The sequence below is a fragment of the Podarcis liolepis genome (genome assembly GCF_965112155.1).
Source record: "Podarcis liolepis genome assembly, chromosome: 1".
Classification (NCBI taxonomy): domain Eukaryota; kingdom Metazoa; phylum Chordata; class Lepidosauria; order Squamata; family Lacertidae; genus Podarcis; species Podarcis liolepis.
Window position 1 is genome coordinate 115,916,511 of NC_139554.1, and position 17,982 is coordinate 115,934,492.

A 17,982-nucleotide genomic window follows, 5' to 3' on the forward strand; every position below is an offset into this window, starting at 1 on the left:
GTGAAATGCGTAGGGTTTTCCTCTGTGGTTCTGAATGTATGCATGCAAAGGCTGCGTACACCTGGCAATTTAAAGTGGATTTGACGCACCCCATGTGTGCATATTTCTTGTGTTGTCTATATAACATTGTCCTCATCCACATGGTAGTCTGCACTTTCCCTTCATTCCCTGGTTTTTCTGATCCACGGATAATGTGAGGGCGAAAAATCCATCCTAATATTTCAAATGGGTGTACCAAGGTGTGCGCAGGATTATGTCTGGAGTGGTTTTACTGGGGTGGCATCTATCACCATACTGTCTGCCTCTGTTGGCTAGATGCAAACATCCTGCTGTTTTCTGCAAGTCTGGTATATTGGAAAATACGTGTTTCAATTTTTATTTTCATTTTTAAGAAAACGACCACATTGTACAGGTAAATAAATACCTGTGTGCATGCCCACAATGGACCTCAGGTTTCTGGAATGCAGGGTGGGTGAGGAAGTACTAATTTGGGGGCATGGAAAACAGCACACAGTAGTGTGGATGGGAAATATTCAATTGAAAGCACTCATTTATGCACAAAAGTGCATGCAGAAAAACCAGCTCCGTGTGATCCACATGTGCAGTGCCACTCTGTTATGTACACAGCCCAAAACTTGAATGGCCTTGACTTATCCTAGACCAGGGCTGGGGAACCACTGGCCTTCCAGATGTTGTTGGACTCCAACTCCCATCAGCCCCAGCTGCTCCTTGGGGCATGATCAGTCGCTGTTTTATTTAAAGCAGCTACCAATAATCTACAGATCCTGTTAGGATGTGAAGACCTTTCTATATTCTCCCAGACTTTTTACAAAGTGTTTTGTTTTGTTTTTGAAGTTCCTTGCATCTTTTAAAACCCTCTGTCGCTATTCCGGGTTTTAATTGCACCATCTTTATTCTGCTTTAGATTTTAGGTATTGATCTGTTTTACAGTTTTAACCTTGATTGCGAATCACCCCTAAGTTGTTGGGTAGTATGGATGGGTAGAACAGTCAACCATTTCACGTGAGGGTTCCGTTCCCGCCCCCCCCCCCATTCATGTCAGTGGGATGCCCCGCCCTGTTACGCTGTGCACCACCCGTTTACGGGTCACTTCCTGGTTCAACAAGGTGCACACATGCCTGATCGCAGGCCCTCCCTTCGTGTGCATGTCAGTTGGTCATTGCTTGTAAGTACATTTTTTTAAAATACAGCGGTACCTCGGGTTAAGTACTTAATTCGTTCCGGAGGTCCGTTCTTAACCTGAAACTGTTCTTAACCTGAAGCACCACTTTAGCTAATGGGGCCTCCCGCTGCCGCTGGAGCACGATTTCTGTTCTCATCCTGAAGCAAAGTTCTTAACCTGAGGTACTATTTCTGGGTTAGCGGAGTCTGTAACCTAAAGCGTATGTAACCCGAGGTACCACTGTAATAATAATAATTATGGTGTTTAAATGCTCTCCCTCCCCTCCCATGCTGTCTCTGCAGAACCTAAAGGGTCCGGTGGTGGAGGTGGCTTCACGAGCAGCAGCAGCAGCGGTGGTGGTGGCGGCGGTGGCGGCAGCTATGGTGGAGGAGGACCACCTGGTTTAGGAGGTCTGTTCCAGGCAGGGATGCCCAAACTCCGATCTGCAAACAGGGATAACGGTAAGCCGGGGAATACATTCAGTGGCGCACAGAATATTGCACTTGGCATCCTTGCTTACCCAACGTGAGGAAAGGCCAAATATGAATACAATAAATCCATCCTGGGTGCTTCCTCTGTCTCTCTCTCTCACTTATACACACACACACACACACACACACACACACACACACACACACTGGAACAGCAGAGCTATTGACTGACCGGCTTTCTTGGTGCCAAGCAGGCCAGAATGGAGGTTTCATTTGATAATGCCTTCTCAGGAATGAGTGCTGCTTGTTACATGATGCATAGAACCATTTCTCACCTGAAATCCAGGCTCTCTTCACTGCCCCTGAACCCCCTTTTCCACTCGTCTCAGTCTGCCACCTTTTCCGTTCTTCTCTCTCCTTCCCTCCAAATAAGTATGGAACCTGTGTGCAGCATCACTTTCCAGTGTGAACACAGCAGCCAAGTAAACTGCAAAGCACCTGCCATTTATGCCAAGACCCACAAACAGATCTTTTTCTCCTCGCCTACTCGGTGGTCTGCCTCCCTACCTTGAAAGCTGTATCATAGGCAAATACTTCTTTGTGCCCTCCCTCCTACAGCTCTAGCTTATTTTATTCTTTATCACATTTGCATCTTACCCTTGATTCGTGAAGCTTGGGGGTTTAGGTGTGAGGGCACCTTATTTTAATCTCATAGCAATTCTGGGAAGGTAGATTCAGCTGACTTGCTATTATTAATTAAATTGGTATACCACCCTATACCCACAGCTCTCACGGCAGTTCACAAGATAAAATCACAATAGAAAAACACAAAATACTGTACATAATAAAAACAAAAAGAACCCAATAATCCTCCCTCCCCAAAACATTTGGAGTCACCCAGTCCTGGGCGTAGCCAGGATTTTTGTTGGCGGGACAAGTTTTTTGTGGGCAGGGGGTGGGGGGGCAGAACTGAGCCATCTGCAACGTGATGGTCAGTTAGTTAAGTGCTGTTATTTATTTACTTAATGGGCGGCAGCTGCCCCTCCCTGCCCCCCCTTGGCTACGCCCATGCACCTAGTACAGGTATAGGCAAACTCTGACCCTCCAGATGTTTGGGACTACATTTCCCATCATCCCTGACCACTGGTTCTGTTAGCTAGGGATGATGGGAATTGTAGTCCCAAACATCTGAAGGGCCGGAGTTTGCCTATGCCTGACCTAGTAAGTTGCATGACCGAGCAGAGGTTTGAACTCTGCTTCCCTCAGTATTACTTAAGCCACTAGACCGATTGCTTCTCCAGTATAGACTGACTTACATAGATTGTGGATAGTATATATTATTGGTAACATGCCATTAACCCATGTCTGTGACAGAAAGGGAGAATGTGTGTTTGGCAATGCTGGCATTAAATACATCCATTTTGTCTCTGTTTGTACGGCTGGTTTATCTAGCGCAGCAATATTTTTATTATATTTATTTAAAACATGGCTATACCACCCATCATGGGGAAAAGAGAGTTTTCCCAGGATGGCTTACAATTAAATTCAAAATGCAAAATGATGCTGTAAAAGTCACCTTACAGAGCAGAGAGGCTTCCAAAAGGAATAACAGTATGCATTCTGCACTGTGAAATAAAGTTTCCTTGATTCATGGTTGCATTCATGGGTCAGAGAACAAGCTGGAGTGGCTGAGGCAGGTCAGATTTGTACTTTCCTGATTGCAGGCGTCTCCCATAAGGCTTGGATGTAGCGGTGCTGGTTAAAAGTGCACGAGGAGGTCTTTCAGCCTGTGTTTGATACAACACAGTCTTTCAGAGCTGGTATTATCTGTTGTGTCACAGGCTATTTATGGCTCTCCTCTTAATCTCACGGCACTTAACAAGCCCGAGTTTTTCTGTGAGACTGCCTCTTCTAGGCAAATGCAAGTAACCGGACAGAGGAGAAATTCCTTCTGCCAGCCCAAATATACGTAAATTGCATTGAGCCAGAGCTATTTTTGCAGGGCTGTCGGTCAAGTAGGGAATATACCATCGAGGATCCATTGCTTCCCGAACAGCATGAAGAAAATGGAGCATGCTTTGCATACGCGCTGACAGCGGTCATCCTCTGTTGGATTTTTTATTTTTTTAAGAGATCTGTAGTCCTTCAGCCTTCCCTGGATGCTGCCGTTCACGTTGCAGTAAACGTTTGCATATATCGGCGGCTATACATAGGGGGCTCAAAATCCATCCTTTTCCGTGTGGTTTCGGTTCTGTATGACAAACTGATTTCTTTCCATTCTCAGATTCTCCAGGAAGCAGGGCTCCAGTGTTCCCACCGGGAGGAAAAGCAACGTCGGCAAAGCCCTTTTCACTCCCAGGTGGTGCAGGGCGGTTTGCAGGCCCTTCTCCCGGGCAAAGAACTGCCGTTCCAGAGCCACAGAGGAGCCGAATGCCTCCACCAAGACCTGACCCTGGTTCCAGGGCCGATATGGGCGCTCCTCCCGTGCCAAATACTCCAAGACCTGTCCCATCAACGCTGTACAACCGAGGACCCCCTCCTGTGCCCGGAGCCAGCAGGCAAGTCAGCTTAGGCCTCACACCTCCGCCTTTCCCCGGAAATCGATTTGGAGGGTCCCTCCGCCAGTCGTCGCAAGGGGGTCATCCTCCTCCTTTCGCAAACAGGCCTCCTCTTCCTCCGGCCCCAGGCAGGCCGACAGAAGACAAGCCTCCGCCGCCACCGCCCCCAGCAGGAAGCAGGCCACCTCTCAACCGGGAAGCTTCCTTGCCACCGCCTCCTCCACCTCAAAACAACAGGCCTCCAGTTCCTTCCACGCCTCGGCCATCCTTTGGCTCTCCAGTCCCTCCTCCACCACCTCCAAGCAGGCCAGGCCCGCCTCTGGTTCCACCAACGTCTGGCGGAAACGATGAGATGCCGCGACTTCCTCAGAGGAATATATCGCTAGCGTGTCCTTCTCCGCCGAGCCTGCCTGGCTCTTGTCGCTCTGGACCTCTCCCTCCGCCACCAGGAGAGAGGCCGCCACCTCCCGTCAGAGACCCGCCCAGCAGATCAGGTGAGGCTCCCTGTGTTCTTCCACCGACGATGCGAATGCCATAACACATACAGTCATACCTCATGTTACGTTCTTTCAGGATACGTCCTGCAGCTACCCGGAAGTACCAGAAAGGGTTACTTCTGGGTTCGCCGCTCGCACATGCGCAGACGCGCAAAATGATGCCACGCGCATGCGCAGAAGCGGCGAATCGCAACCCACGCATGCACAGACGTGGGTTGGGTTCTTTTCATGTTGCGAACGGGCCTCTGGAACAGATCCCGTTCGCAACCAGAGGTGCCACTGTCATGCAAACATTGGGGTGAAGTGAGAGGGGGACATAATAACAGTGTATAAAATTTAGCACGGCGGTGTGTGAAATTTTGTGTGTTGTGTAGCTAGAGAATTTTCCATGGATCTTCCAAATTGCTGTTAAGATACCCTTTGCTTCAAGAGAGAAATTAGAATGCTAATACAGAAAGACAGCAAATACCCTCCTCTCTGCTTACAGATAAATGGCCTCTTGTTCCTTCTGTGTAGGATGTTCTCGAGTATGTCTCTGGTATGTTCTATGGTGTGAGTCATACCTTTCAGAATAAGAAAGGGCAATGGGCCCCTGTTTCGAAATGGGGTGGGTGGGGGTGGAATGCCGCTGCTGATTGCTTCCAGTATACCTGAAGGAGCGTCTCCACCCCCATTGTTCAGCCCAGACACTGAGGTCCAGCTCCGAGGGCCTTCTGGCAGTTCCCTCACTGCAAGAAGTGAGGTCACAGGGAACAAGGCAGAGGGCCTTTTCGGGAATGGCACCCGCCCTGTGGAACACCCTCCCATCAGATGTCAAGGAAATAAACAACTGTCTGACTTTTAGAAGACATCTGAAGGCAGCCCTGTTTAGGGAAGTTTTTAATGTTTGATGTTTTTTCACATTTTTAATGTTCTGTTGGGAGCCGCCCAGAGTGGCTGGAGAAACCCAGCCAGATGGGCTGGGTATGAATTATTACAGTGGTACCTAGGGTTAAGAACTTAATTCGTTCCGGAGGTCTGTTCTTAACCTGAAACTGTTCTTAACCTGAAGCACCACTTTAGCTAATGGGGCCTCCTGCTGCCGCTGCGCCGCCCTTGCACGATTTCTGTTCTCATCCTGAAGCAAAGTTCTTAACCCGAGGTAATATTTCTGGGTTAGCGGAGTCTGTAACATGAAGCGTATGTAACCTGAAGCATATGTAACCCGAGGTACCACTGTATTATTATTATTATTATTATTATTATTATTATTATTATTATTATTATTTCTTTGTTCTTTCATATCCAGGACCCCTTCCTCCACCTCCGCCGCCAATAAGCAGAAACGGTAGCACTTCACGGGCTTTGCCAGCTACCCCACAGCTTCCTTCCAGAGGTGGGCTTGATAAACACAGAGGCGGACCACTTCCTCCTCCACTTCCTCCTGACAGGCCTGCTTCTGGAGCGCCTCCCCCACCACCGCCACCTTCGTCCGCCATGCGAAACGGTTTCCAGGATTCTTCATGCGATGGTGTGTGTTAAGTTGTGGGTGAACATATCAGACGACACAGCGATTCTTCAAACAGCTCTTGTTTATTCAGAGGCCAGAACAGAACTGAACTGAAGGGTTCAGTCAGCCTGCTTATATAGAGCTCCACTACACGTAACTGTAACAATTTTGCTAAAACTATCCAATCACTGGACGTCACTTTCGATCCCTTATTTGCATAACTAGCTACAGTATCCCCCTGCTGGCCCAGGGTGAGAACTTCAGTACATAACAGTGTGTGTGGCAGTCACCCTGCAATCCCAATGCGCAGAGCAGGATTGCGTGCGCCCAGCGATTTCCGTGAATTAAGCAGAACATCTGCAAGAATCCTTGCATGTACAGTTGCTCGTGGGAAGGGTTTTTCTCTCCGTCTGGGTGGAACCCAGGGTTTCCTTCAGAGAGGGAGAGAACTCCATCCAGTCACGTGGGAGACAGCTCTCCACTGCTATACATGGAAGAATTTGCAATTTTGCTCTTCTGCCCTCTTGATATGCTCTTTTGCAGTGCTTTTTTTTTGTGTGAGTAAAAGAGGTGTCGGCATTCACCATGAAGTTGTTAACAGCAAGTGCTACACTTTTAACATTTGGTGGAATACGGTGCCAGTATCCCTAGAAAACAATAACTTCTTCCAACACCTACATGTCTGGTTATTTTCAAAAACTTAGAAAAAGTGGAGTTACCCAATTTATCAGGAATTAACTGCATAAACACTGTAATATTGTGGGCATGGGCGTAGGCGGGGGGGAGAGGGGAGCAGTTTCCCCCCTAAATCCTCAAAAAGCATTAAAAATACTTAAGAAATTGAGGTTCTGTCCCCCATGTCCTCTTTTTGGGAGGATTTTTACATTTTTAAAACTATTATTATTATTATTATTAGTAGTAGTAGTAGTAGTAGTATTATATTTTGGCAAAGTAATAATCATACATAAATAAGAATAAAAATTTGCACCCTACCACCAACTGCATTGCATTGTAACTATACAACCTCCCAAGATTTTTACATGTTAAAGGAAGTGTCCGTGATCTCCCAAAAACAAGCTTAGCAACTTTTTGAGACGTTCTTGCAGGGGGTGGGGTGGGTGGGGAGCTCAACGCCTGTTTAATGCTTCAGTGCAAACGTTTTATAATTTGCTACCAAAATTGAGGTAGTCCTTAATTATTTTTTCCTCAGGCTACAAATTCTTAAAATGGAGCAAACCTGTTCCTGTGCCAGTTTTAAAAAATCATAGACCATTTGTAATGCTTTTTTTTACTCAAGTACCTACCTTTTGAAGAGGACTTAGTTAACTGCAAGGATTTTAAGGAGCCCTTGCGAGTGGTGACATTTTGATAACACCAACACTGCGAGAATGTTGTTTGGGTCCCAGGTATTGTAGAAGGATACTAGGGGTGTGCCCCGATTCGGATGAATCCTGAGGTCAAGTGGGATGTTTTGGACAGATTTTTGGCTTGTCAGAAGTGAAGCGGGATTTGTATGAGGTAGCACAAATCAAATCGGAGGCCCCTGGAAAACTCCCATCTTTTAGTTGGGTGGGGTAGAATGCATGTGCCCTTTTTGTGTTAATGCAGATGAGCACTTTTAGTTTGTAATGCTTTTTCCCCTATCTTTTTTAATTTGGTGTTGTATTATTATTATTTACCGATTAAATTTGTATACCACCCTATACCCATAGGCTTCAGAGCAGTTCACAGGATAAAATTACAATATAAAAACACAAAATACATAACAAAAACAAAAACAACCCAACAACCAGCCCCCCCCCAGCACATTTCAAAGGGGCATTGGTTGACAATCAACCAAAGGTCTTCTTAAAGAGGGGCGTTTTCGCCTAGCAACCAAAAAATGTATATCGAAGGCACCAGGCAAACCTCCCTGCAGAGAGCATTGCACAAATGGGGAGTCACTGCAGAAAAGGCCTGTATCCTTCAGGGCCACTGCACTGGGATGAGATTTGGAGGCCTTCTTTACAGTGGCTCTAGTCCAAAATGTGGTGATTGTGGTGGACTCAGGTTCAATGCTTGGCTGTTGGCCTGTCGTGTCCCTCAAAGTTCTGTCCTGTCCCTCCCCACCCCCACCCGCTCTTTTAAGAAAGATGGTCCTGAATTTTGACACTCAGCTCCCTCTCTCCTTTCCATCTAAATCTGAGGAAGCTTTCTCAGTGCTATTTCAGTGTCTGGTGTCGGTAACAGACTGGATGAAATTAAAACTTATTCCCGGCAAGACAGAAGTGTGTTCCTGGTCAGTCAAAAGGCACAGGTCAGGAAATAGAGATTCAGCCCCATGCTGCTTAGGCTTGCACTCCCCTGAAAACACAGGTGGGCAGCTAAGGTGTGCTGGATTCAGCCCTGAGCCTCGATGCCCAGGTTTTGGTGGTCGCCTATATATAATATGACATTGCAGAAACTTCTACAAAGCCTGTTATTGTTGTGTTTTCTCCAGATGAGTGGGAGAGCAGATTTTCCTTCCATCCTATGTCTGACCTGCCACCTCCAGAGCCGTATGTGCCAATGAACAAAAGCTACCCCAGTAAACTAGCAAGGAATGACAACAGAAGTAAGTATTCTTTCACGAGGTGCTTGGTAGCAGAGCATTTGGGGAGCGATCACGGAGGTTATATAAAAAGGGCTTTGAGCACTCAGAAATGACTACGTACGTGTGAAAGATCGTTCATGTTATTAAATGACACACCTAAATTGCACAAGTGACCATGTGGGGTACTCCTAGACCCTGTATTTAATGGCTTTGGACTGTATTTAGTTGTGTCGTTCCACTCATGGAAGGCTCTCTGATCTAAAAGAGGCTTCCATGAACAGAAGGGAAACCGGGGCAACTTTAGTCAGTTTTCCCTCCGAAAACATCTCCCTTTCCCAAATCTGTACTAGCTTGCGGTGGTGAGAGGAGGCCTTAAACATGAGTCCCAGTTTGGATAATGTTGTTGTTTAGTCGTGTCCGACTCTTCGTGACCCCATGGACCAGAGCACGCCAGGCACTCCTGTCTTCCACTGCCTCCCGCAGTTTGCTCAAACTCATGCTGGTAGCTTCCAGAACATTATCCAACCATCTCGTCCTCTGTCGTCCCTTTCTCCTTGTGCCCTCCATCTTTCCCAACATCAGGGTCTTTTCCAGGGAGTCTTCTCTTCTCATGAGGTAGCCAAAGTATTGGAGCCTCAGCTTCAGGATCTGTCCTTCCAGTGAGCACTCAGGGCTGATTTCCTTCAGAATGGATAGGTTTGATCTTCTTGCAGTCCCTGGGACTCTCAAGAGTCTCCTCCAGCACCATAATTCAAAAGCATCAATTCTTCGCTGATCAGCCTTCTTTATGGTCCAGCTCTCACTTCCATACATCACTGCTGGGAAAACCATAGCCTTAAGTGTGCATGCACACGAAAGCTCATACCAAGAACTAACTTAGTTGGTCTTTAAGGTGCTACTGGAAGGAATTTTTTTATTTTGACTATGGCAGACCAACACGGCTACCTATCTGTATACAGACCTTTGTTGGCAAGGTGATGTCTCTGCTTTCTGCTTTTGGATAATACGCTAAGTCAAACCATAGTTTATCTTAGCATGGTAGCAAAAAGGACTGGGGAGGGCCAAAATGGCTGTGAGCTTCTCCTCTCCAGGAGTCACCAGTTTGCATGGCCTTGCTAAGCCATGTGGCTTAGCATGTGGTGTGAGCCAGGCCATGTGCAGTTTACATTTTTCATTAACATTAGGTTGGAGTAGATACAGTGGACGCTTGGGTTGCGAACGTGATCTGTGTGAAATGCACGTTCACTACCCGCAGCGTTCACAACCCGCAGCTGCGCGTCTGTACATACTGCGATTCGACGCTTCTGCGCATGTGCAACTGCCGAAACCTGGAAGTAACCCGTTCCGGTACTTCCAGGTTTCGGCGGTCTGTAACCAAAAAAAAGGCAACCTGAAGCGTCTGTAACCCGAGGTATGACTGTAGTGGATTTTCTTAGACTTGAAAACAGTACCAAAAATAAATAAATTTTGTTCCTCATTCATGCAGGTGTTCTCTCTTTTTTGCCTTTTTTTTCCTTTTTGCAAGTTTTTGCAGTGCTTGAAAACCCTTCAAAACCCACCTGACCAGCAATGTGTCTTTTAAAAATGAATGCCTGCATCTTCGGGCAATGATACGGGTGCCATACTATTATCAGTTTGAAATAAACAACTCCCCCCCGCCCCCCCATGTATATATGAACTATGTTGTAGGCTAGCTAGCCACACGTTTGTAACAGCTACATGTAATTACGACATAAAATATTTGTGTATTATTCATATCCATCCAATACTAGTTCAATGAATAACAGAAGAGTTTTTTAAAAATTGAACGGGGATGTTTTAACTGAATGTCTTGAGCATAAGCTTCAGTGAATAAAAAAATAAGGTGAAATCTCTTTTCTTTTGCCTTTTAGGTGGATCCAGTCGTAGAGAAAGAGGTGCTCCGCCACTTCCACCTATTCCAAGGTGAAGTGGGGCTGTTGACCTCTTTGGGGATGTGACTGCTTTTCTGAAATTTCCCTTGAACCCAGCAGTCTTGTCAAAAGGTTTCCTTTCATGCCGCACTTTTTGGGGGGGGCTGGGGAATCCCACTCTCGGTATCATTTTCAGATCAAGCTGTCAGAATCCTGCTCAGGTTATTCCTGCCGATATCCACCTTGGTTCTACAAATCAAAGATTTTGTGAACTGTAATCCAAATCCCCATTTATGGGGATTTTAAGTTACTTTGAAATTAATGGGGACTTGGTTCCAATAAGGTGCTTAGTACTGGGGGAGTGGTATATTATTATTACTATTGTTACCTTGAAAACTGTCTTGCAAGGCATAGTGGGGACTGTATGGATCACATTTTGGAGCTCAGTCCAAGTCTTGCAAGTACCATCAAAAAGAGCCAAGGCTTTCAGCTTGTCTTGTAGTGCGGGACAATAACATTTTACAAAATTCAAGTCTCTGTTACATTAACCTGAAACATAGCTTCCTTGACAACCTTCTGTATTTCTTTCCATGATAAAGATGATTCGTAGCACTTTCTCTCCCCCCCCCCCCCAAATTGCAGTCTTGTCTGAGATTACTGATCAAATTGATCAAATTAGTTTGATAATTAGAGGTAGGGGGAAAGAACTACATGGCACAACTTTTAATACATTCCATCTCTGGAAAGAGTTGGGATTCATTGTATGTGACATTCTTACTCTCTCTCAGGCAATCTGCGAAAACTTTAATGAATTGTAGCCCTTCAGAGACCAAAAGAATGTTGCACTGTGTTTGCCAAAGCATCAGTAGCAACTTTTAACAAATCCACCGAAAATGCCTATGTCACAATTCAGGGCAGTACGTGCACGGAAGCAGGCTTCCAAGCATGTAAATCTAGCTGGAGGGAGGGAGGTGTCTACAACCAAATACTGTGTACACAGATCCTCCCTCCTGTCCCAGAGGCAGGGACCGTTTGCTCAAACATCTCCATTTTCTTTATTAAAAAAACAAACGAAACAGCTAAGATCTTGCAGGTGGACTTTTCAGCATTGGAAACTGGGGTGTCTTCTAGCCAAACAGCTGGATTGGTGGAGTTTCATATTTTGGAAGAAGAAGAAAAAAGAATTTGGGGCTTGCGGGTGCTACAAAACAACAAGATTCAAGATGTCATTGTCATCTTGGAAGTTAAGTTCTTCTTTTGCTAACAGTCATGCTGTTGGGCTTTTCCTCTGGGGTGAGTTTTACCCCATGGTTTCTGAATTGGTGGTTCTGCAAAACAAATCGTTGTAAAGCTCTCTCCTTTGAACTATGCAAGGCAAATATTCAAAGTTAGTGTATATAAGCAACAATAGATGCTAATAAGACTCTTTCTGTGGCTTTCTGCTAACACCTCTGCCCTGAGCTTCCATTTCTTTCATGGTACCATTGAAACTGTTCTTAGCTATGAAAAGATTTTTTTATTTGGCTCCTGTGTGCTGAAGACACTCCCCTCTCCTTTGATGTGGCAGCTGTTAATCAAGCATCCAGCTGCAAGCAGGAAGTGTCAGCAAGAGACATTTGGTTGACCTGTTACAAGCTCTTTCCTTTCCACGAGGTGCAAAACAGCTGGACAGCATTTTAAAGTTACAGCTTTGTTGCAAAATTTCTTTTCGCAGGAATTTTCTTGTCATTCTGACAGTTGATAAGTGCATTTACTCTTTCACAACCGATTCACCTTTACACACATGAGAGAAATGTGGTCCTTAATTGGAACATGATTGAGAATGGAATGACTATTTATGGAAGCTTTGAAGATGGCTGTCTTGTACACATTATTATGCAAATTGGAGACAAAAGGATGACTTTCCTGGTGATGTCATGAATGAAAAAGTGGGAAGATGGAAGATGTGTATTATAGTATAATAATATCCAAAGTTAAGTTGTGGTGGGACAGTTGGAGCAAGATTTCCTTAGAGATGCACATGAAAAGTATACTTAGATCTTTGGGGAAGCTTTGAAAAGGAACTCAGAAATATTCACAATGGTGCAGCCAAGGTTGCACTTTGCTTTAGACCAGAGGTTCCCAAACTGTGGTGGTCCATGAGCTTCATTCAGGTGGTCTGTGGCATGTCTGTGAAGAACACTTACAATTTGAATTTAATGGAATTCAGATGGTAATAATAGTAAAGTACAATATAAGAAAACAAGCCATAAAAATACAACTAAAGCTCACACTGCAATTGTAATTGCTCGTTACAATTGCTACAACAGGCAAATAATAATCATCAAGAGGTCTGCCAAGACCCATAGCACTTATCAAGTGATCTGTGGGAAGAAAGTAAGGAAGCCACTACTTTAGACTATGTGCATTCCCGTTGATGATAAATAAAGCAGGCTGGAGCTTTAGGATGGAAAAACACTGCTTTGCATTTACAATCTGTGTGTACAGAAATATGTATGTAAAAGCTTTTTTATGACTCTTTTTCATTAAAAGGGAAAAAAAGTTACTGCGTAGCTTTAGGTTTTATGTTGAGGTGCATTCCACGAGCCCCTCTTGTGATGGAATCCTTGCAGTTGAATATATTCAGGGACCCAAAGATTCCACCCACACAGGTCTCGTTGCAAAATTGGAAAGACCTTTTTTCAGCCATAAGCACAGCAACGTCTTGCAATACCTTTTGGGATCAAGCATACAATAATAATGGATTTTTCAGCAGACTCTTTTCCTATTCACTTAACAATCCTTTACATATATGCAGTATTAATTAACAGTTCCAGTTTCAGCTCAATTAGTATTGTGTGTATGTGTGTATTATTATTTTTTAAAAGCAGGATGTAAAATGTTAAATTATTACATTTTTGTTCCTGGAATGGAACACTTCAGCCTTCTGAAGAACAAATGAAGTACAAAGTTTTACAGTGGGGATTTAAAAAAAATAATTGTACATTTTGTGTAAGCTGATTTAAGAGCAAATTCCCTCTTAGAATATGTTGTTTAAAGATGGCAGAGAGAAATTGACAACAGTGCTTTCAACTGATCGCTCAAGTTAGAAATTTGGTTATGCAATAGAGTGGAGATGGTTGCATTATCTACTCCTTGTTGCTGCCAATTCATTGAGTGAGTGAAGTTCTGGAGCTGTGTTCTTCAGCTAGTCAGTCTGGATCTTTGCAGTGAAAAAGCTTGACAGCAAGGAACAGCCATGTAATGAAAAGCAAAGGTGTCAAGAGGGCAGACAAATTAAGGAATAAGCATGCAGCGGTTAAAACCTGGTGATTTCACAAGCAACGTCCACTCAGAAACTCTCAGGATTATGGTATTTAGAAACTCTGTGATGTGATTTCATTTGATCCTGCCAATTGTCTGTACCATTGGCAAATTAATTCCCGTGCAATATTATCTGAAATTCTAACCAAAGCCTTGGCATTTAGAATGCAACGTGGCCTTTTAGAGAGAGAAGCAAAACCTGGAGCTTCCGTCTTCCTCAGAGGATAACATTTTAGCACTTTCTCTCCAATAGGAATCTTCCTTGGTGTGTGTATATGTTAAGTATTGTCAGGAAATACTTAAAAGGAAAAACAATAATAGGGCTTGTTTGGTGTAAAGCATATTTCTTTTTCTTTCACCAGATACATTGATAGAAGCAGCATTTTGAAGTCTAGCATATCATTTTATTATCGATATTTTAGATTAAATATTTATTTGACTATGTACAATGATCAAACAGCAGAAAGCAAAAGATTCTTCCCAGTGGTGCCTTACTGTTACTTAAAAGCCACTTTGAAAATATCCAAATGGCTGCTGTCTTTTTTAAAACAACAACAAAAATTAGATCATGTTCCCACAGCCCCAAGAATTTCAAATATAAAATTGTACTTTGTATATGGTGTAGTGTTTAAGCCCCATCTCTTTTCCCATTGGTTGTCTTAACATCTAACCCTGAAGCCCACTGTATAGAAATATTTTGGATTTCAGTAAGACTTGTTAAAATACTCTTTTTGGTATGTATATTCAGGCAAGTTACATAGATCAAAACAATTTCCAAATGAATGAGTTTAAGACCGAGGTCTTAAAATGAGCAAAAGTTTTAAACCCTACAGATGTTTTTACCCCTATTTTTACCCGTTTTTACAGATGTTTAAACCCTACAGATGATTTGATTCATCAAATGGATTGTGAACTTACAGAGCAAGTTCCATTATATAATACAGAGCTTTCTAAACATTCCCCATGCTCCTCCCGGGACTGGAAAGGGGTTCTTTACTTTAACCTCTTGTTTACTAGTAAAACTGAATTACTGTGTCATGATGCATGCCTAAAAAATGTTGTCACCAACATGGAAAGTTTGGAAACCTCTGATATAATACATACTCACCACTTTTTTATATATATGAGATTGCACAGGTGTATTAGAGTAAAACAATGCCCATAATGTAAATAAGATTTTTTTCTATTTGACTTTGCTTTGTGTTATTAACATGCATATCTTAAAATATGTTATCACTGTGACTCAAATTGTGAGAAACCAGGTAACAAATAAACTTGTGTCTGTCCAAAGCAAAAATAAAAATAAAATTGGAGCAACTGTTTTGTCAGATGGAACTGTATTTGTTGTGTGTGTGTGTGTGTTTAGGATACAGTCTATGTGATCTGATGACTCTTCTTTATTGGAATCATTTTACACTGATCCTGCAAAGGTGCAATCTCAAAAAATTATTAGCTGTGTCCAAATACTATTTTCAATGGGGTCTTAAATATGCTGAACTTCCTCGATTGCACCTCGGCACTAAAGTGAATGACAAAACTGTTGTTGCCTGTTGTATAGTAGCCAGCCATGTGGATTGTAATTACGGTAAGCATGTAGGCTGGCCCACTCACATCCTGTATATCACGGATCCCTGTAGATACATGTAGATGAATACTACAATTCCCATCAGCTCCTGTGGAGGGATTTCTTCTGTATTATGAATAATAGTGTTTTTTAACTAAAAGGGTGGTTAGATCATACACAGAGTTTAAAGATGAATATGAGGGTTCCCCCCATGAGCAACTTGACGTGTCTCTTTACTTGGGTAAATAAATTTGTAAGTTGACAGCTCAGCACTAGAGGGCACTTTTTATCCAAACCAGTACATGAAAATCGCCAACTTGCCTATATATAAACCTGCAGGATAGAGATCCAGGACGGTTTGGATATTGAGCTGTCAACGCCAAATGGATCCATCCATGGTTAAAAATACAATAAATTAAATTTACTGGATGATTTAAATTAAATCTAGATTTAATTTAACTAAATCTTAGGAGACTGCCTTATTCTACCCAAACACAGGTATTCAATTGCAGAAACCACCGGCCTTCTCCATATGTAATGCCCCGTTCAGTCTCTTCCTCTCAATTTTTCTGCCCAGATCCTTATTTAAGTAGCTTATCTCTGTTAATGTCACACCTATAGCAGCCTTCCTAATACCTATCAGTATTAGGTATCACCTAATACCTATTAGCGTCTTGCTTTTTTTAAAAAAAACCTGGTTGTGCTTTGCATAATGCATTTCACAGAAAGTCATTTGCCTACAGATAGATTATCATGCAGGCTATGGTACGCAGGGCAAATGAGGGCCAGAGTCGGATCTGGAGAACTGGGGGATTTTCCTCACCTCTCACCCCGCCACACAAGGGCTACCACGTTGGATCTGCAGAGGACAGAGATTGGTAAGCAAGGGGTCAGAAGACCCCCAAGCCAGTTTCTTAACTAGTAGCAGCAATCTGGCTGTTGGGAGAGGGATGTTCTCTGTCCATCTCCCTTCCATCCATGATGGGATGCTGTGGTGGGCAGATGCTGCCACTTCCTTCATCCTGTGTGCTTCTGCCTATAAAGCGCTTTCTTCGTTTCTAAATGCTAGAGAGCTAATATCCTAGCGGTTTAGCAGAAGAATGTGAATTCTTAAAAGGGCATCCCAAATAAAAATAATAATAAGTGCGCATATAGATATATATATACACACACACATATATATATAAAGGTGCCGGTAGAGCTACCCTCGAGTACCTCCAGAAAAAAGCATTGAAAATAGGGGTAGAGATTTAAGACACTCATGGCCCATAAATTTAGGGGTTTCTGGTGAACACAGGCTGTTGGCTCATTTAATCTAAGGCTGTGATTCCCAGTGTGATTCCCACAAGGGGGCAATTTGATTTTTAAGAGGGGCAGTTCGAGAGTAAGTTATTAACAGTGAAGGGCCTTTTAGGCATCCTCCACGTGAATAGTTAACTTTTTGAATATTAATAATTATATGTTAGGGTGGGGGGGAGGTATCAGGATTTTAGAGATGCTTAGCTGGGGCATGGCCCCCAAAAAGGTTGGGAACCACTGATCTAAGGTTTCTGGGAATCCAGTCGTTGACCCCTCACAAAGTTACAATTCCCAGAGAACTTAAACTACAGTTCCCATGATCCTTTCTGAGTGGGGGAGGGGGAAGCCATGTGCTTTTATTTACTTATTATATTTTTAGGCCTTTTTTCTTCGAAGGAGCTCGGGGTGGCTGGCGCACGGATGCTTCTCCTCCTTCCCCACCATTCCGACAAGCCTGTACTGCCGCGAGGTTGCGGGTGTTACCCAAGAAGCGGGTTACCTAAAGAAAACGGGACTTTTTCCCCCCTCAGAGAAAAGCGCGTGCAGCCCAAGGCGGCTCCTTCCGTAGAAAAAAAAATCATTTTGCCAACTAAACCAGAGAGCTCTTGTTAAAAGACGCCAAGTGCCCTGGAGGCGAGCGAGCGGCTGCTGCGCGGCGCGAATCTCCAAGGCCTCTGGTTTGCTTTTTACTGCAGCAGCGGCAGCAGCAACAACAAAAAACACAGCAGCTGCTGCTACCTCGGCTGCCGCCGCCGCCATCTTAAAAGCAGCCTTTTGCGGCGGGGCGGGTTTTGGCGGGCAGGCCCGCCTCTGCGCTGAGCTCACGCGCCGCCGGCTCCGTCCCACGCGCGCTGCTCCCGGGCGCCCAGGCTACAACGGCGCCGTGGGCCGGAGATGCCCGCCTTGCTTTGCCTGCCGTTGCTGCTGCAGCCGCCGTAGGGCGAGGGCAGGTAAACGAGGGAAAGGGGACCCCCTTCCTGCCTTCTTTCTCCTTCCATAACCCCCGCGCCTTGACTCCGCTCCCAAACAGCAGCGAGGAGACGCCGCTCGCCTCTCCACACGCCGCGCCAGGTTCACCTTGGACGGCAGCCACTACTACGAGGGCAATGGGAGACTGAGAGAGCTGGGGGAGGGGATGCTGGAAGCAGAGCCCCCTGCGAACACTTAGGACCATATTATTTATTTATTTATTTA

At 44.4% G+C, this 17,982-nt stretch overlaps 2 protein-coding genes across 8 annotated transcripts in view; both read left to right on the forward strand.

Annotated features, from left to right (window-relative positions):
• WIPF1 (WAS/WASL interacting protein family member 1) overlaps positions 1 to 15,242 on the forward strand; it is a 60,492-nt gene extending 45,250 nt beyond the window's left edge. For 5 of the 6 annotated variants that reach the window (XM_083468919.1, XM_083468920.1, XM_083468923.1 and 2 more), the window contains exons 4-8: positions 1,486 to 1,644; positions 3,899 to 4,666; positions 5,958 to 6,179; positions 8,638 to 8,751; positions 10,623 to 15,242. In XM_083468919.1, coding sequence (XP_083325045.1) covers positions 1,486 to 1,644; positions 3,899 to 4,666; positions 5,958 to 6,179; positions 8,638 to 8,751; positions 10,623 to 10,678 — 1,319 coding nt within the window. In that variant the 3' untranslated portion in view covers positions 10,679 to 15,242. The remainder of the gene's footprint in view (positions 1 to 1,485; positions 1,645 to 3,898; positions 4,667 to 5,957; positions 6,180 to 8,637; positions 8,752 to 10,622) is intronic. The other variant, XM_083468924.1, reaches the window with a different exon arrangement.
• A 1,929-nt stretch (positions 15,243 to 17,171) lies between these two features.
• GPR155 (G protein-coupled receptor 155) overlaps positions 17,172 to 17,982 on the forward strand; it is a 37,702-nt gene continuing 36,891 nt past the window's right edge. For both annotated transcript variants that reach the window (XM_083468406.1, XM_083468405.1), the window contains exon 1: positions 17,172 to 17,738. The gene's annotated coding sequence lies outside the window, so the exon portion shown is untranslated. The remainder of the gene's footprint in view (positions 17,739 to 17,982) is intronic.